The sequence below is a fragment of the Ahaetulla prasina genome, chromosome 2 (genome assembly GCF_028640845.1).
Source record: "Ahaetulla prasina isolate Xishuangbanna chromosome 2, ASM2864084v1, whole genome shotgun sequence".
NCBI classification, from domain to species: Eukaryota; Metazoa; Chordata; class Lepidosauria; order Squamata; family Colubridae; genus Ahaetulla; species Ahaetulla prasina.
This window is the reverse complement of record NC_080540.1, coordinates 109,290,348-109,311,455: the sequence shown is the minus strand read 5'-3', so window position 1 is coordinate 109,311,455 and position 21,108 is coordinate 109,290,348. Positions and strand designations below refer to the sequence as shown.

Here is a 21,108-nt window from a genome sequence, read left to right as displayed (position 1 = left end):
GTAAAACAAACAATGTACTCTATAGTTAGTTTGAATAAAGTAATTGTAAATATAAGAATACAACATACCCTTCATTGAGGGCTCTGGCCTTTTCCATGTCTTGAATTACATTCAAGAGGACTTTAATCTTCTCCTGGTTTGACAGCAAAGATTCCTCCACGGACTGAAGTCTGCCTTGTAGGGCACAGAGTTCACTGTGTGCCAAATGAATTTGATTAATTTCTTTAATCTCTTTCTTTTCCGATTTTGTTTCAGCCCCTGAAAGATAGGCATTTATGTGAAAGCCTTCTAAGCAGTTGTACTGTGGCACTTCGGTATTAGTGGAAATGTTTTCTGTTACAGATTGACAAGAGGGAATAAGAGGTGACACACTGTTGATAGTGAATAATGTTGTTTGGTTGTCATTCATCTGTATCTTAGGGCCAGTGTCTACTTGCAGTTGTACTGACTGCTGAGGCTGTGGGAGAGAGCAGGGTAAAGGATTGTGGTGAAACTGAGACAATGGGAGAAAGTTTTCCTTAGCGCTAATGTCATTCTTAGATGGCAGTTCAGTGTAGCATTTCTCTTCACATGAATTCTGACCCATTTGTGCATCATTACAATTCTGACTTACACAAGCCAAGTTTTCAGACTCCACTAGCATAGAACAGATTTCCTCAGATTCCCTCTTAGTGGGAGAAGGATCAGTAGAGCTCCTTAAGTCCACTTGTGTGTCCGGATAAATGGAAAAATTGTCTAGTGCAGAACCCAGGTGTGCATATTCAGGGACCTGGGTAGAAACAGTAGTTGTTTCTAATATTGCGAGTTGATCAGAACCCAAATGGACAGGGCCATTGCTTTGTGCTTTAGGTACCCTTCGGAATAAAGTATTTGCTGTTGCTTTTGGCCCATCATTTAAACGCTGAGCGATACTCAAGTAAGAGAGACTAGACGAGATAATGTCCTGTTGAGAAAGGTTGCCATTGACTTGAAAAGCATATTCAGACTCTTTTGGCATTTCTGTTAGAGACTTGCTTGTTGTAATTCTTTTCTTTTTAAACACTGGAAAATGCTTCCTGAGGCTTGGAGAAGTCTGTATGGCAATATTTTGTAATCCTTTGCAAGATGGCGGCAAAGAGAAGGGATTGTTTACTAAGTCATGGGCTTGGGAAGTTTGTATTTTATCCAGTACACATGGATCTTGGGTATCTCCTGCCTCCAGCTCTGATTCTACAACTGTTGGATTATTTGCTCCATCCTCTTTAAATCGGACTTGTTGTGATTTGCTCCTACGATGGTGTGGCTGTCTCCTAAAATCAACTGAATCCAGACTGTTCCTTTTCAGCAGGACAGGCCTCACTTTGATACCTTGCTGAGCCATTGAGTCGCAATTCAACATGTGCAGATAATAGGTTTCTTTGCGACCCATTTCATTTGGTCATTTGAACAACACTGGGCATGAAGCCACCCAATCAAAACAGATGTATTGTTATTGAGTGAATAATTTTTTTGCTTGATCTGGTCTTAATTGTGAATGTTTTAGTTAGCTGTTTCTCAGCTTCTTCTTTCTTTATTACTCTTTTAGAATATTATTTATCACTTAAATAGTAAACATATATATCTGATACCTCCTATTTTGCATTTGCATAGAGTGTAAACAAGAAGCATAAAAACAGTTTGTGGTATTTCCCTCCCTGATGCATAGATTTGTGAGAAAAATAGATCCATCAATAGTAAACCATTTTTTTTCTTTTAAATTTGTTTTCCCTTTCTGTCCCATCTTCTCACTTTTACAAATAAGTTTATTCTTAAATATCTGCACAGAAGCCAGTGAGTTGAACCCACATAAAAACAAAGCATCCAACAGGATTAACTGGAAGAAATGTATTGAAGCACTGTAGGTTCCTTGATTTGATTTATGCAGATATTAAGTTAAGTACGTTTGAATGGTTAAGATCCAAACAAAATATTTTTGGTCATTGGAGATCAGTTTTTATGGTGAAATGTACACATACGGTCTGGAAGAAAAAGAAGAAAAAACAGTCACCACTGGAGAGTCATATAAAGAATATATGTTTTTAATGTACAGTAATTAAAAGTAACATCCCATTCTTTTCCTAAATGCCCCTATGTCTCCTGTGCTGAATTTTCACTGCATATCTGTTATCAGATTTAGGGATTAAATTGTTTTCTTTCTAGGGAAAAAGAGAATGACAGGCTTTTAATAATAAATAGTCTGCTCATGTAACATTGGGTTTATCCTTTACTTTTCACAAGTCACCAGATACTCAAACTGTAGAAAATAGAGCAATAAGTGGGAAGAAGAAAGAAATTATTTCTTATCTACGTAGGCAGAAATATGAAGTGTTCTTGGAATCCACATTCTCAATTAAATGGTTTTAGTTTTTCTAATATTCTATATCCTCTTGGCTTTTTATTCTTAAATGCATATGTGATATCAACTAAGTTACTGCCTAGATAGTTATGGAATTAGTTTAATTGTGTTATGTCCAAGTGACCTTTCTATGTTATGCTAGGACAGCTTCTATTTTTTTCATCTCTTTTACTCTATTTTTCCTTCTTTTCTCAGAACAGATGCTTTCCTAATAAAATGTCAGAATGCTTTTCATTTTTAGGGTATATAGCAGAAGTTGAAACCCTAACCTGAACTTAGTTGAAAACTGTCTTGTAAGAAAATAAATAAATCTCATTTCTTTTCAGTCTACTTTTTTTCTCTAAGATATGTAAATCCTGAAACATTCATGCTAACAAAATGCTAGTGCAGCATAGTATCAAAGTTTTCTAGTAAAATTAAAGTGTTTTAGAAATAAAATAAGAAAATAATTGTTACTCCTTGAGGAATATGCTTCTATCTTTCTCTTTCTCTCCATCCCTCTGCCCCCAAAACAAAATAAAATTACGACGTTTGGTCATGAAACATGAAGATATCTAAGAAAATGGTGGTATGGTCTATGAGAGGCATTAGAGAAAATTGCTATCAGGGACATAATCACCCCCACCCCAATATTCTTGAAATACATTCAAAGCAAGATCACTTTGCTAAATCTTCCTAGGATGGATTATAAGCCATTTCTGGATCCGTTTGGTGCAAAAGTTGATGTTTAACACAGGAAGGTCTTATGGGTGGATGAGTTGCAATCTTGATTGTTAACGGCTTTAGGTGAGACCTTCATACTTTTGCCCAATTTGGCCAGGAAGGAACTAAAGGAAGGTACAGGGAAGAAGGAAGTGAGAAAGAGAAAGCGGGATAAAACTCTGTAAATTAAAACTGAACATCTAAATATTGTATGTTTCTTCTCTGAGAGTATTTCTCTTATCATATTTGAAATTTTCTGAATTTTCATGTATGTTATTTTGTACTTTTCCTGTTCCTTTTCTTTTCTAAATTTTAAAAACAAAGTCTCTCTGTACAAATATGTACATTGGCTATTGAATCATTGAAATATTGATGAGAGCAATGAAATGGTCTTGATTTCTTAGTTCTAATAATGTCAAATTGTAGCTTATTTAAAAGCAATAATACCTGTAAAAGAAGTTATAACCTTGCCTTTCATATAATTTTCGTACCAATTTATTTCCATACCTTTTAATGTAAAAAAAACTAATAATATAAAACAAAGTTGTTTGTTCTTGCAAACCTCTGCTTGACTGGGCACAAACAAACCATATTGATTCATTAAAGCTAGACAGGCAAAATTTATCATGTACATTTTGTGATTGCGTTTTTACATCAATTAGTCTGTACCTCTCATGCTTTGTGTGTATGTATCGGTGTGCTTCTGATTGGATATTTTTCATTTTGACATTAAATATGAATATAATAGCCTTTGGCTGCCAGGATTGTCCAAATTAATATAAAGTAATACAATAACAACTTAGAGACAAAAACATTTTTACTCTTCAGCAGTTAATTGAGGGAATTATAGTGCTAACTTCAAAAAGCATACCCAAGATTAAGACAAAATCTTTTAATATTTTATGCCTCAAAATATTTTCTACTGTCTTGAAACTATGCAGTTTGATCATGCAATGTACAAATATATCAGTTCACAATGTTGGTTCCAAAAACCTATGTATTTTATGCTTTTTTGTATTGATCACATTATCTTTGCTAATATTTATAAAACTTTTCTTTTTAAGTCTGTGTTCATTTAGAATTGGCCATGTAGCCAATGCCAAACAGCCAATGATATAAACCAAAATATGGGCTTTAATGAAATACCGCTGTTTACAGGTCTCCGCTGATTATGTTATTGGCATGAGTAATATACTAAAATTTGGCATGTAGGCTAAAATGGTATGATTTGTATACTAAAATTTATGATAATCAGATTTATGAGTGCCAGATACTATGGTTAGTGCAGTGAACAATGTACTCAATACTGCCTCATCCTCTGTATCTGAGCACACACATATGATTGCTGTTTGAGAGATAATAATATTTCTCCATTATCTCCATAATACACATCACAGTAGGTCAATGTGAGCCAAGATAAAAGAATCTAGTATATATGAAATTTGTAATATGTAATAGAAGTAGTCAAGAATTATACACATAGAACCTGCAAATTGATGATTTTAGCCCTGTCATTTTTCCTGATCCATATCAACTTCTCTCTTCTTTCTCTATATTAAAAAATATGCATTTGATAGCTACTGTATACATTTAACATACAGTACGGGTTTAGCCAGCCAGCATCTTGAAGCTACTTGTGATCATGTGGTCGTCTGTCGAATTTCACTAACTTGCAGGAAATGAGTTCAAGGCTTTTGTAAGACAATAATGAGAAAGGGTCAGAAAGAGGCTGAACAAGAGGGTTAGAAAGGGTTTCACAGATGGTGTAGTTGTTCTCACCAACATCTGATTCTATGTTACCCACAGAATTTTGTTTCAACCATTCTTGATGTCTGGCTGAGGTAGATTATCCCCAGTGGAATGTAGTCTTTGACAGTCAACAAACATGATGCCATTTCTTGGTATACTATGACTGAAGAAACAAAGCCAGGGAAGTTAAGAAGCCATCAGAAGCATTTTCCCCTTCCTCAAAAGAATTGGATAGGTATAGAGAGATAAGGCAGGAAGATAAGAACATGTTCATGTTAAGGTTGTTGTACAAAACAGTCAAAGGCCAGTGTCAGTAGTTCAATGTCTATCTTCAGAGTCTTAAAGGAGCTGTGTCCTCTTGAACATTGGACATCATGCCTCAGCATTTTCCCAGGTCATCTCCACAGGCATGCTTCACTAGAGGTATTGTCTCATTTATTGATATAAGCATAAAAGCATACTATTTTTGGATTCTATTAGGGTCTACTGCCAATCTAAATACTGTCAAGGAGAGGACCAATTTTATTTCCCACAACATGACATGTCCTTATTGACAAGCCACAGAAAGATTGCACATTTTATTGATGACATCTTCCTAACATTTACTGCATTAGATTTAATTGACATCGTGGACTAGGTTACTTGTTGCAATAGGTGGAAATTTTGAAAGCCATCAGTTCACTCAGCAAACCTATGTGTAGCAACATTGATAGACTGTCTTCTTTAGAAACGTCTTCTTGACAACCTAGATGTAGTACTCGCCCAATTTCTTCAGAATACAGCTGATTCTTCTGGAAAATCCTAGATGTGTGAGGAAAATCTTTAAAACTGTCTTTTGCAGGATTGGTGAGCCACAGTAGCTGTGTTAGAATGATGAAGGCACAGCTGGGTGTTTTTACTTGGAAATATTTTAAAACAAGGATGCTTCTACTGTGTACACAACTAATTGTTTCCCTTTTCTCTAGAACTCAGCTGTGAATAGCTTTATTCTCAAATACTAAACCCAAATATGACTTGTTTTGTTTTGGTTTAGCATCATACAAATCTACCTCATATATACTTTCCCAAAGACCGTAGCAAGGTCTTTCTCATTAGCATTGCCATTAGATGCTTTGCTTCGCAGAAGTGATCTATTAATCATTGGGTTATGGGGCAGTCTCTTAAACTGCAATCCTATATGCAAATTTCAAAGGAGTGAAATAGGATTTGTTTCTGAGTCATAGGCTTTCACTATAATCAATTAAGGTTAAAGTAGCATTTGTGCTAACTTCTGGGAAAAATAAAGTTGTTTTCTAATCAAGCTTGGTTCCTAGTGACCTACATGGAAATATCCATGCAGAGCTTTTTTTAGCCATGTGCAGAAATGTTTGCCATTGCAGTATTAGAGCAATAGAGATGGGAGCAGAGGGAAGGACTGAACCTGATTGAAGAACTATTCTTTTCCTCACCGTCCCCATTCCCTCTTGCCCTTTGTCTGATTGGTGCAATGAATTGGGATGAACAACCTTTTCCCAAGTTTGTTTGTTTCCCTGGGGGGGAAAAATGTTCCTGTTTATTTGCATCTATCAAAGTAGCATAAATATGTCACAGTGAAAAAGAGTCTAAACTTTCTTAACATTATTTCAGATGAAAGGATACAGGAGAAATCCCCCCGGGGATGAACGTGTCAAGGACATTCACCAAACTGCACCATTTCAGAGCATCATTTTTAATAATAATAATAAAAAACCTTTTATTTAAAAGTGACTGGTCAGGTTTATACCACCAAAATAATGCTCGGTTCAGCCATAATAACCTTCACTGCATGGATTGTTTTACATGGACTGGTGTAACAGTGCAAGAGATTTGAATTTATTTATTTTTTGCAATTATACAATCCCTTACAGTGCAAGGGATTTGAATTATATTTTTTTACAATTTTTAATACAGACCAAAAACTAACAAGAACTAATATTTTGAAAGAAAAAAGAGAAAAAAAGGAAAAAAAATAAACTATAAGAAGTTACTTGGTTAATACTTTATTACAATGCAAGGATCTCACACCTCCACCATTTTATCATACTGACCATAGGCAGCATTTAAAAAATAGATCCTATCTGTTGGAACCACAATAGATACAGTGGCAATCGAAAGAATATAAATCAAACTTTTATATGGGCAAGCCATGTGAATTTAAAATATCCAGATCCAATATCCAGAGCTGTGGAATATATAGGAAATTTGGAAAAAGGCAATAGCAAACTTAATCAGGAGTTTGCTGGGATTTCTGTCTGTATTTGGTATTAGAAAAAGAGAGAAGAACAGTGTTGTACTGTATTCAAGATCTGAGTATTTTAAAATAAGAATCTTTACGAGATTTAATTTAACAGAAGTATAATTTTATAAAAAGGGGACGTGGTGGCTCAGTGGATAAGACGGTGAGCTTATCGATTGAAAGGTTGGCAGTTCAGCGGTTCGAATCCCGAGTGTCATGTAATGGGGTGAGCTCCCGTTACTTGTCCCAGCTTCTGCCAACCTAGCAGTTCGAAAATGCAAGTAGGAAAATAGGGACCACCTTTGGTGGGAAGGTAACAGCGTTCCGTGCACCTTTGGCATTTAGTCAAGCTGGCCACATGACCACAGAGACGTCTTTGGACAGCACTGGCTCTTCAGCTTTGAAATGGAGATGAGCACCACCTCGTAGAGTTGGGAACGAATAGCACATACGTGCGAGGGGAACCTTTACCTTTACCTTAATTGTATAAATCCTCTTTACATACAGCCACAAATAAAGCTTTTTTTTTCTTTCAGTATTTATTTTGTACAGTTAATCTAATGTTAGTTTTGGACAGTTACTCTATAGTTTATCCAGAGCATTTGGCAATATTGACCTGAATTCAGGAATCACTGTACTACAAATATTTCAAAGAGAAATGGAAATCTCAGTGTTACTCAGAAAGGTTGTTAATTGTTACTCTGAAGGTCCTAAGGGAAAACTATTTCTCTTTCCATTGGCTACTGAAAAATTTAGGCACTTGGCAATTGGCATGTATTTACAATGGCTGCAGCATCCCAGGATCATGTGATTGCCATTTGAAATTGTCCTAGCTGGCTTCTGACAAGCAAAGTCAATGGGGGGAAGCTGGATTTGCTGAACAATTGCAGTGATTCACTTAACAAACGTATTAAAAAAGTCTGTAAAATTGGGCCTGTCTCATTTAACAATCTCCTTACTTAGCAACAGAAATTCTGGTTTCAATGGTGGATTGTAAATTGTATTTAAGACTTTACCACTCCTGGAACAAGATAGTGGCCATATAAAAAGAGTGGATATATGTCTTATTGAGAAAATGTCTACTTCCCCAGCCAAGTAGAAGATATGTGGCAATTCTAAGACAGTTTTTTTTAATTAACTTTTTAATAATAATAACAACAACAACAGCAGCAGAACTGCAAAAAACTGTACTACTCGGAACATCATATATTTTAAGAAGATATTTGGTTGATACCTAGGACTCTAGCAGCAACCCATATCAACCATTAGCACCAGTCAATCGTATTTGTGACACATTTTTAAATGTTCAGTTGGCTGAGTTTCATGTTTAATGAATAAAAGAGATATCTAAATATAATATTTTATAAAATTATAATACACATACAAGTACAACTTTCAAATAATAGTGATTTAACTGCTTTTCCAGCTAGTTGTGCACCGAGACAGTTGTTATTGTCTGGCGTGGGTTATGGAAACGCCCAAATTTGAGAATAGTTATTTCTAAAGTCATTATTAAATAATGACATTATGGCTTTTGCCTTTTTAGGAAAGAAGCTATCTATGGCAACCCAGAGGTTGCTAACTACAACTCCCAGTATACCTACGATATAGGGCTCATGGTAAGGGATGCTGGGTATTATTTTAAAGAATGTCTGGAGTGCCAGCTGTTCACTTCTCTTGTTCTAGAAGCTTATTGCTAGACTTATCTCTTGGTTTTTCATTCTCTCTACATCCTCCATGGTCTTAGTTACAGGGGCTTAGCATCTGGTCATAAACAATCCTCATGGTTTCAGTAGAATTAACATTCTCTGTTGATTCTATCCTGAAATAAACCAATCTGCAAAAACACAAGATCATTTGCTTTGGGTTTTTTCGACTTTAGAACTCTGATTTAATCTAACCTTAATTTAAATGGTAGATCTGCCAGAAGTAAGCAAAGTAAATCTAACGAGGCAAAAGTTGCCACACTATAAGAAATAGTATTTTTCATCCTTGCTTTGAAGTAAAATCTGAAGCTACTAACTTAATGGCTAGTCAAATCAATACACATGAGCAGTTTTGTACAAATTTATATTAGCTTTCTAAAATGTAGTTAGCTATTTAATTTGTTTTCATAAATTTATTATGTTAACACATACCTGCTACTTTGTTGGGGAAGTGAACATTGCCTCAATCAAACACACATTCCACACTTGTTCATGACCACTATGCTATCTAAGAGTGGTAAACTGTTAAATAGTTATTCCCTAGATAAATATTTTATTAAGAATTTAATGGCACTTCTCCTTGATAACATACTTCTAAATTGATTTTCTCTTATTTACATTCCAAAATAGCAAATGTTGCTGCTCATATAAATATTCAAGACAACCAAACAATTGCTTAAGTCGTCCATAAATGAAATTCTTATTTTAAAGGATATTTTAAGATAAAATATATTAAAGCATTATTAGTAAAACAAAAGTTTGAGCCTTAATATTTTTTTCTGAAATTCTGAATATTTGATGACATTTTGTGCCTCATATAACAGTTTCTCAACTGTTAGGAAGTTAGAAACTAAAGTTATCCTATTATTTATAAGTTTTGTAATATTGAAATGAATTCCGTCATTCATTTTCAAATCAATAACGAAGTTTTGATGTAAATATGATATCATTTCCTTCCTCCATTCCTGGTGCATTAAAATTCAGGAAGTATTGCTGCCTGTTATATTCTGGATACTGAATGTGATACTAAAATTACCAGATTCAAAACAGCCAGGAACTGAAACCACAACTCAAATGTTCTCCTTGCTTATTCCAATCCTAATAACATAGTTTTTGACTGGAATGAAAGAGAATGATTCATTGACTTTGGGAACGTTGAATTGTGTGATACTATGAAGGGAGAAGCAACCCACTTGGTACATGGGTTTTGGCAAGTGATTTATGCACATCTGACCTTGAAGAATTTGTAGATTTTCCTACCCCAATGCATTCTTAAAACAACAACAACAACTCTTTATTGCCAAGTCAAGTCACAATGCTGCAGTGAAAGAATAAATAACATGCAATGGACTTTCAAAGCCAAGTTTGTAGAAATAGCAACTTTTTAATTTAGCTATTTTAATACTTCTTTGTTTTCCTGCTTCATAGGAATCCTTTCTTGACTTTGAGTGTTGTGAAGCTTATTTGGATTTCACCCTTATTTTCTTCTTCAAAATTATCATCCTGTTTTCTCTGCCTTAAACCAACCAACCCTTTACTTAGGATCTTAATTTTCCTTTCCTTCTCTCTCTTGTCTTGCTGTATCCTTCAAGTAAACTGGCCAATAAAGATGCATTGAGCACTTTCTAGTTTGATGACATTTTTGCTACTGCTTTTAGGCACAAGTTACATATTTTTCTTAGATGACAGGCAATTTCACATATGATTTTTTTAAGATCTCTTCTGTGATTATCAGCTGGAACAAGTAATCTATTTTACTCTGTAGAGAAATCACAGAATTTGAATTTCCATTATCAATATTTGACTGTTCTTCAAATTTTGTCTCTTAAAAAAAAATTCACAATTAAATCAGTTTTCTATAAAAGGATAAATATAATTTAGCACCCCAATTTTTGTTCACTGTCTTATAGCTATTGTTTCACTTACTACCTAATCAGTTATTTTATTTACACACACACACACACACACACACAAACACACACACACACACACACACAAACATACACATAATGGTGTATTATTTGATAACCGTAAAGTTACTAGGAATACATTCACTTTTTCTCTCAACCTTTTTCCTTTATATTTTCTTTGTCAAGCTTTTGATTGAGACTGGGATCAAGGAAATTTGCTGGGACATCTGAGTGGTTTTTTTCTTACAGGGTCTCATCATTGAGATCTATCCTTTGGCAGAGCTGGTTCTTTGTTTGTGAACCTCTGTGACATTTCAATACTGTAGAATTCTGGGAGTTGAAGTCCAACAGGCTTAAAGTTGCCAAGGTTGGAGACCCCTGATCTAGAATATACATTAAACATTAAGTTTTACTTACTCTCTACTTTACACACAATGTAAAATAAATCAGACTAATTTGTACTGTCAATAGCAAAATATTGATTCTCCTCCGATTGATATTTGCTCCTTATGTGCCTTTGTTGTAAGGAGCCTGTGTTTTCTTTGTGTGAACCTGTATGTTTGCATGCATGTATGAAAGGTTAAGGACAGTGATTCATTGGTTACTGAAGCATCCTTTATTTCATGGGCATCTCAGATGACTTTTCACCTCGCAATTTCCTTGGTTGAGAGTGACCCATAGTTTGAAGACTTTCATGTTTCTCCCACTTCTGTATTAAAAATGGTTTCACTGCAGTCCTCAGAGCTTTATGACATCAATTCTGCTTTGATTTTCCTTGGGTGTTAATAGCACTGCTATGCTTTGAAAACTGAAGCCCATTAATATGCTAATACTGCCTTTGGTTTTCCTGCCTTAAAGAGACACTTTTGATGCTGGATTAAAATGTCTTTATGTCTTGCAAACTCCTAGAAATTAAAAGAATAAAAATGTATACTGTGACATTTTAAGTACGTATGCGTATGCGTGTATTTAACTTCTTATATATTTCAAGCTGGTCCCTAAAAATGATTCAGTGAGGGTAGAAAAGCCCTTACTACCATGTTATGTTTTCAGATAACAAGTATATGCTTTAGTAGTAACTTGCAAAGCAATAAACCTTCCTGTACCCAGAGGAGCTGTTTCAAGAGGGGTTTTGTTGTTTGTTTTTGCTGTTCTCAACTTTTCTTGTGCCTCAACAGCTTTAGTTCAGATGAATACAAGGTAAGGGAAATAGGTTTCTTCCCCTCTTTTTTCTTCTTCTTAAGTGTTATGACAATCTTATGAAATTGGCACAGGATGGCAGAATCCATAGCAGAAAGTAGTCTCCCGGGTCCTCTCTGCAGCTTGAAGTACGTTATCTTGTGTCCTAAGACATTCTCATTAGGTCCATCATACTCCCCCATGTTTGCCCACTATGGATCACAATGTGATTATGTCTCAATACATCCCCAGTCAAAAATAATAATAATAATCACCTAACAGCAGAACAATAAAGCATATATGCAGGCCCAAACTCCTGTGCTCTAATATCTGTTGGCTGCTTCTGAAAATTATGCTTCTGAACAGTCGGTGATAATTAACTCCCAAGTGAACTGTAGAGGGTTAATTCTGGACTGCAGCTGCAGAGGTTTCAGCGTGTGTTTATGTGACCCTTGAAAAGAAAGATTCAGCAGCACACAAGCCCAGTGGTGCTGGAAGACCTTCTTGATGCCTCAGAAACTGGCTAGTGTGCATCTGAGACCACATCTTTTAACTGTTCCATATGGTGAAGTTAGAACTCCTCTCTTGTTCCTCTGGAAGTTTTACTCTCCCCCAGTCATTCCCTGTACTATACTTTAAAATATCTATCTCTATCTCTATCTCTATCTCTATCTATCTCTATCTCTCTCTCTCTCTATCTCTATCTCTATATCATCTATCTATTTATCTATCTATCTATCTATCTATCTATCTATCTATCTATCTATCTATCTATCTATCTATCTATCTATCTATCTATCTATCATTTGTCTGTCTGTCTGTCTGTCTGTCATCTCCATGCCTTCTTTGTATACCAGTTTTCAAAAGAACTGAATGTAGTCTTTCTGGGAAAGGATCTTTATAAGATGAAGAAGCCTGCAAGTGTTTTTCTTTGGAGATGATAGGATATCCTCTGAATCATGGAAACTGCTTCATAGTCCTTGATATGAGCTATACTGATCACTCTCCCCATTACCCCATTACCTTCCTCCTAATAACCGCCATCCTTTATATATAAATTAACCTTGTAGACATGACAAGTAGCACTTGAATTAGGTTTTAGCAGTAAAAAACAAATAGCAGGCAGTGAAATATTATTGTACCTTAAAGTAGCCAATCAGCTGTTGGGATTAGGGCTAAATTAATTAAAGGTATACTTCTGGCCAGGCTGCGGGAATCATTTAATTTTTGCATTAAACTACATTTCTTTTTTTAAAAGACTAAAAGACTGAACATGATCATTTATTTTTAATGCATATTTAAGGATAAATGTATAAATGTTTTTTCTCTCAGCTGGGCATTTCTCAATTTCTCCAAGTACACATTTTAAAACCTCCCTTCCACTGAAATCCCTATAAAAGACAAAATGGTAAAAGTATTTTTAAACTTTTGAATCAAAAGTTTTGAATCAAATTGAACTTTTGCTCTCTACATGGGGCTGCCCTTGAGGTGCACCCGGAGGCTGCAGTTAGTCCAGAATGCGGCTGCGCGAGTAGTAACGGGAGCCTCTCGTGGCTCCCACGTAACACCATTGCTCCGTAGTCTGCACTGGCTTCCTGTGGTCTTTCGGGTGCGCTTCAAGATTTTGGTTACCACCTTTAAAGCGCTCCATGGCTTAGGACCCGGGTACTTACGAGACCGCCTGCTGTTACCCTATGCCTCCCACCGACCCGTACGCTCTCATAGAGAGGGTCTCCTCAGGGTGCCGTCCGCCAAACAGTGTCAGCTGGCGGCCCCCAGGGGTAGGGCCTTCTCTGTGGGAGCATCAACGCTCTGGAATGAACTCCCCCCTGGCCTACATCAAGTGCCTGATCTTCGGACCTTCCGTCGTGAGCTAAAAACATACTTATTTATTCAAGCGGGACTGGCATAATAATTTTGATTTTAAATTGGGGTTTTATTAATATTTTTAAATATTTTAAATTTAATTTTAATCATTAGCCGTTTTGTAATTTTGCTATGTCTTAATTTGTTTTTAATTGTATATATTTTGTATTTTATCTCCGGCTGTACACCGCCCTGAGTCCTTCGGGAGAAGGGCGGTATAAAAATTCAATAAATAAAAATAATAATAATAATAATAAAGAACTGCATCAAAACAGTATGAGTGCTGGTACACAATTTCCAATATAAACATTAATCAGAACATGCAGTTTAATTACTATCAAACTATCAGGCCAGAACCACATATGTAGAGTTCAAAACAAGCTATTTTATTATTCTCTGCCTATAATACAGGAATCTCCCCAGACTAGCAGCTTTTATCTGGAAAAGTCTGATAAGGCTCAAGGCATGGGGGATAAGAGGGCGTGTCAGATCTTGTGTTAATGTATTGAGTCCAAGCTAATTCCCTACTTAGTCCTCCTCCCAACTAGGACAACTGCTCTCCAACCAAAAATTCACAAATTTCTGAATTAATGAAACATACTATTTGCAGTAAATATTGTAATAAAACAGGAAGGTCACATTCATTGTTTTAAGGTTAGGCAAAAGTACTGGAGAGTATCAGTAATACTTGTTCAGGACTGATCTGAAGTCAGGATAAGAAGCAATGGATAGAAACTGGGCAGGAGGTTGGACTGGTTCCTGCCTGGGCAGGGGGTTGGACTAGAAGACCTCCAAGGTCCCTTCGAACGTTGTTGTTGTTGTTGTTGTTGTTGTTGTTGTTGTTGTTGTTATTATTATTATTATTATTATTATTATTATTATTATTATTATTATTATTAAACTAATCAAGGAGCAAATTAATCTAGAACTAAGGAGAAATTTCCTGACAGTTAAAACAATTAATCAGTGGAATGAGTTGCCTCCAGAAGTTGTGGGTGCTCCAACATTGGACATTTTTAAGAAGAAATTAAATGATGACATGTTTGAAATAGTATAGGGTCTCCTGCTTGAGCAGGAGATTGGACTAGAAGATCTCCAAGTTCCCTTCTAACTCTGTTATTCTGATCCAGAGCATATAAAAAGCAAATGAACATTCATTCAGGAATGTACAACATGGGCCAGTTCTTTGAAAGGCGTGCCAGGAATTTCTTAACAACCTGCCTCAATCAGTTCCAAATCTCCAAATACGTTTTCTAACCTAATTATTTGTTAAATTATTTGCTGCCTCTCTCGCTGTGGGGCTACTCTAGGTGGCTTATAATAATAAAAAGGAAGAAAATGAAAGGAGTGGAAACAGAAGTAAAATACTATAACCATAAAATAAACAATGAAAAAGAATATAATGAGAATACATCAACATGATAACCAAAAAGATGGATGGATGAAGAACAGAGCGCAAGGGTGGGGGAAGGTAGAATCTACCATCAATCCAGCAGCTACCTCCAGCATGGAACACTTCCATTGGATCAAAGGCCACCAAGTAGAGCCAGGACCTCAGGCTCCCCCAGAAGGTGAGAGTAGATCAGTGAATTGAAAGCAACATACATTTTTCCCAGTGCCAACTTTTAAGTAGATGCTTACAAAAGAGATACTTTCCACAACAGGGTTGTGATAAGCTATGAAGGGACAAAGAAACACAAGACCAGTTATTCTTCATTTAAAGTTTTAGCTGGAAAAGACTATTTAACTCTGCAGAAGAGAATATAGTCAACAGTAAATATTAGCCTGTCATTCTGTACTTATCTTTTAATGGTGTTTAAAATCTGCCACTTCAAAAAATAAATCTAATATTGCATGAATGGATTGTTCAGTGAATTCCTCTTTATTCCAGAGCCACCTATATACCTTCAGTTTCGGTTCCAGAAAACTGCGGAAACCTTGGAGAGAACTTTTGATAGCAGGAACTGAAAGGCAGACAGAAATCATTCAGTTCCTTATTCCACCAATTGATATGCAACATTGATTTATCCATAAAGTGGAACGATACATTGGATTTTGACTCATGAATTGCCTCTTAGTTCTTGGTTTACAACGGCAAAACAATATAATGTTTCAAATTTGATACCATCAGGTACTGACTAGAAATTTGGAGGCATACTACCAGCACATGTAGAAGGAACTACATTGGGTATTGCATCAATCATTACTTTCAGAATTCCTGCAACTACAAGTATCAGAATAGTTGCCACTATTACTAATATAATAGCAATAGTAATAGCACTTAGACTTATATATGCTTCATAGTGCTTTATAGCCCTTTCTAAGCAGTTTACAGAGTCAGCATATTGCCCCCAACAATCTGGTCTTCATTTTACCAACCTCGGAAAGATGGAAAGCTGAGTCAACCTTAAGCCAGTGAGACTCAAACTGCTAACAGAAGTGACTGCAATACAGGGGTGAAATGTAAAATTTGTTACTACTGGTTCTGTGGGCATGGCTTTGTGGTGGTGGTGGTGGTGGTGGTAATGTGACTAGGTGGGCATGGTCAACTTTTTTTTTACTTTTAAAAGTATTTTTTCTACAACCTCTTTGGCTGAAGAGGTTGTGGAAAAAATGCTTTTAAAAGGCTCCTCTGATGATCCCAGCTGAGTTGCCTGATCGTCAGAGGCTTTTCTTTTCTTTTAAAAGCATTTTTTTGCCTTTAAAAGAAAAAAATAAGCCTCTGACAATCAGGCAACTTAGTTGGGATCGTGGGTGGAGCTTTTTAAAAGCATTTTTTCTACAACCTCTTCAGCCAAAGAGGTTGTAGAAAAAATGCTTTTAAAAGCCTCTGACGATCCCAGCTGAACTGCAAGATCATCAGAGGCTTTTTTTTACTTTTAAAAGCATTTTTTCAGCCAAAGGAAAAATGATTTTAAAAGTAAAAAAAAACAACCCTGATGATCGCGTGGCTCAGCTGGGCATGGAGGGGGGCAGGGAATTTTGCTAGTAGTTCTCCGAACCACCTGCCACCATTGCTACCGGATCAGGCGATCCGGTCCAAACCGGGAGCATTTCACCCCTGCTGCAATACTGCTTTCTAACCACTGCGCCACCACAGCTCATAAGGTATAATCTTATAATTTATACGGAATAACAGTATTTAATTTAGGCACATGGATCTGTCTAATATTAGGAGCTACATTTATGTGACTAGTTTTAAATTGTTTTAATTGTCAGAATTAATTTGTTCTGAAATTTAGTAATCATTGTATGTTTCCTTTTCTTGTGGAAAAGAATCAGCCTGCTGCTATTTCAAAAAGGTTCCAGGTTTGAAATATATTAAAATGTGATAACTTTCAAAAGCTAGCTGAACTTGGACAAAACTGGCAGAGCTGAACTGGAGAGAACTTGGAGAAAACTCTGTCAGACGTGTCCATGGCAGACTTTGTGGGTACATTTTGTTATCCCACAGCTGTCATTGTTGAATTATGTACTGTGGATTTATTAATTCGGTGGGTGTACTTTCTAAAATACTGAGAGCTCTTTCCTCTAACTAGCCGATTAGCCAACCTAAGTTGCATTTTGCGAAAGTGCTTACAGAGATTTCAAATGTCCCCAGGACTGTCAATATTTTTCCCCTCAGAGTAAGCCTTTAGGCTGCAATTCTGAAGCTGGGGATGGTACAGAAACTTTTTTTATTATGGAAACAAAGGCACCAAGTGAGAAATAACCCATAAAAATGTCACTTCTGAGATTTTATGGATTGTAGCCCAAGCCTTCCTCCATGTCCTTTTTAGGAGATGCTACTCATAACAGTTTTTTCCCCGAAGGCCATCACTCTGCTAAACAATTAATTCCCTCAACACTGTCAAACTATTTACTAAATCTGCACTACTATTAATCTTCTCATCATTCCCATCACCAATCTCTTTCCACTTATGACTGTATGACTAACTTTGTTGCTGACAATCCTTATGATTTATATTGATATATTGACCATCAATTGTGTTGTAAATGTTGTGCCTTGATGAACGTATCTTTTCTTTTATGTACACTGAGAACATATGCACCAAGACAAATTCCTTGTGTGTCCAATCACACTTGGCCAATAAAATTCTATTCTATTCTATTCTGTAAGAGACAAGATAAATTAAACCAAAGACCTATTTAGTTTAATATCCTTTTTGTCCCCATCATAGAAAACTAGGATCTGATGAATATGTAATATGCAGATGTTCTTGTGTAAGTGCCCAATCTGTACTGAGATCAAGATGCATTAGGGAGGAAGATTATTTTTTTTCTCCTTGGGCCCCTCATTTCAAAAGGTTCACCCTCTTGTATACACATTTAAAAGGGAATTCATTGGTGTCAATTAGGATTATTTTAATTCCTTGCTCTCTCCTCCTACATGAGAGTTTAGTTTGTATGAAGAATGAAAAATGTAATGCTGGCTATGTATTATGAATTTAACCTATGATATACTTGGAGCAGAATAGGTCACAAAGAGATCATAAAGATAATGACACTCCTGGAGCTTATCTCAGTGTTTGACTGTGAAGGGCATGCTAAACTTTGCACAGATTTCATACTTCAGTTCAGAATGTTAAAAATATAGGTTTCTAGAGAGTTCCACTCTATCCTTGGAGTGAATTGTGTGGACTATATTTCTGCATTACTTTTATATTTCCCACTGTGGGGCTTGTACAAGTATTTAAATTTAGAGCAACTCTTTTCATTTCATCAATGTATGAAGCAACAGATTCTCTGAAATACAGAATGGATGATTTGGTTTAGGAGGGTTTTTTTAATAAAATAAATTCAAAATAAGCAGATTATCTATTATATTGTAATGTATATAGACATTGACTTGAATGCCTTTACATACAGAATCTGAATTAAAATTTGAAACCAGTTTTATGAGGCATATGTAAGAGCAAACCATGGTTTCAGGAAACAAACCACTATTTTTCTCTTTTGCAAACATCTATGGAACTTAAAACAATCAAGCTTTTGTTTACAGATAGTGTCTATCCTAGTAAAAGTTCAAAGACACCACAATTATGTTTTATGAGTCTCTTAATTGGTTCCCTGACAACTTCTCCTCTCATTTATTAAAGCAAACTACCTTCCTGTTTGCTATATTTTGCAACAGAGAAGAGGGTATCATAGACCTTTTGAAAGATTAGACCCAGTGGTGGGATTCAAGAAATTTAACAACCGGTTCTCTGCCCTGATTGATTTCTTCCAACAACCAGTTCATCAAACTGCTCAGAAAGTTAACAACCGGTTCTCCCAAAGTGGTGCGAACTGGCTGAATCCCACCACTGATTAGACCACATCCATGGGAGAAGATATTGGAACTTTTTGGTAAATGGCAATAAAGGATTATCTTAAATTCTCTTGCTAATAATAAGCAGAATTGGATAATTAAATTAAGGAAAAAACAATAATTCTAGCTAAGGGCATATTCTATACCTGAAAAAGGAAAGAGGGGAAAAAGTACTAATAAACTGGACCTGTCATTTTGAGAACTCTTTCCAAACCAACACAGATCAAAATTTTGAAGCTATTCTGTTATCTCTAACTTTTGTAAATATCTACAGAACATGAAACAATCAAGACTTCATTTACAGGTAATGCCTATCACGGTGAAAGTTAATCGTTTCATAGTTCCCATCACCAATCTCTTTCCACTTATGACTGTATGACTATAACTTGTTGCTGGCAATCCTTATGATTTACATTGATATATTGATCATCAATTGTGTTGTAAATGTTGTACCTTGATGAACGTATCTTTTCTTTTATGTACACTGAGAGCATATGCACCAAGACAAATTCCTTGTGTGTCCAATCACACTTGGCCAATAAAAAAATTCTATTCTATGATGTTTTTTCAGTCCCTTAAGTGACGCATAGCACAGAGGCAAAAGACCAGCTGCAGTATTCTACCAAATTCTTTCTTCTCACTGATTCCAAATAGAAAAGAGATTGTGTAATCTGTGGCCTTTGCCACTCGAAGCCATTGAGTTTTTAAATGAACGGTTTTTCTTTAAAAATAGTATTTCATTGTTTAAAATAATGATAACAAATCCAGTAAAAATAGAAATGCATACATCGTTAAGGAAATGAAAAACATATAGAACCATATAGAAACATATAGGCCAATAAAATTCTATTCTATTCTATTCTATTCTAGAAAGTGCACACTAGCACTGATGTTGTTACCTAGTTTGGGTAATGAAATGTCTGCAAGAAAACAAACAAACTCAGAGAGCACCAAGGACCCTTCAAAGTGATTTTTAAAAAATAAGTGGAAAAAAATACAAAAAAGGGTATAATATATCAATTTAGCAGTAAATGTTTACAATTCTATGTATTCTAATGGAATTATTATCCAGGTACATATATTTTTCTAATATTTATATAGAGATTGTCTCCTGTGAAACATGATATAGTTTGACAGGCTGTTTGTAAGTTGATTTTACTCATTAAATACAACCCAGAGACAGCATTGATTCCCTGCAGCTTCAGCAGCTAAGGCCTTGAGTGGGACAGTTTTCCCAAGAGCATTAGGACTTTTGTTGGGGAAGGTCCACTGACAAGGAACCTGGGTACTCCTGCCCCCACATGACCCACTGGCAGAGACGTGAGGTGTTCACTGGTGGATCTCAATCTTACGAGCAGTGGTTGGCATCCCCTTGCTACCCCATTCTCCATTAGTAGTATTAGTTCATAGGGGGGATTCCCTTACCTTCTCTATCGGTTCACAAATGTGAGCGCACAGCCTTCGGCGCATGCGTAGTGCTCGCACATTATGTCCGGGCAGGTGCGAGGAGACTCCAACAGTCACCGCTACTGGTTTGCCCTATCTGGAGAGAACTGGTTGAATCCCACCACTGTATTAGGTAAGTCTTCCCATGGTGGGAGTCTCTTGGCCCTGAGTATTGATAGCCATTCTTGCATTGTCCCATTTTCACTATATACTCTGCCCTCTTTTTTTCCCTTCTCTATCTGATAAAGCCTCCTTCTGGGTTCAGTTGGAACTATCACCCCTCCCTGTGTTCCGGTGTATGATGTACCATAAACTAAACTTTTCCTGCCTTCTTCTCCCTTCTGGGATCTTCTAGGTTGGAGTTGCAAGTTTGTTCATTTGGGGATAGTTTATAACTCAAGTAGGGGACTTAAGTAGGGGACTGTCTGTAACTATCATGCTTATTTTTTTAGCCTACTATATTTTGTAAAATTGAGTCCCACATTTGTCAATACAAAGTCTACGTTGGTAGGCCATCTGTTCATAGATCGAAAGTACAGTTGGGTCTTCAATCCATGGTGTAGAAGAGGCAGTACATTTATCTTCCATTGCTGCAGTATTAGTCTTTTGGC

General features: G+C 36.1%; 2 protein-coding genes across 3 annotated transcripts in view; one reads left to right on the top strand and one right to left on the bottom strand.

The window, feature by feature from the left end:
* Nucleotides 1-1,490, bottom strand: part of INSYN2B (inhibitory synaptic factor family member 2B) — a 32,195-nt gene extending 30,705 nt beyond the window's left edge. For both annotated transcript variants that reach the window (XM_058169298.1, XM_058169299.1), the window contains exon 1: nt 69-1,490. In XM_058169298.1, coding sequence (XP_058025281.1) covers nt 69-1,408 — 1,340 coding nt within the window. In that variant the 5' untranslated portion in view covers nt 1,409-1,490. The remainder of the gene's footprint in view (nt 1-68) is intronic.
* The window catches only part of DOCK2 (dedicator of cytokinesis 2), a 366,602-nt gene that overhangs the window by 180,733 nt on the left and 164,761 nt on the right, over nt 1-21,108 (top strand). The gene's annotated exons all lie outside the window — the stretch shown is intronic.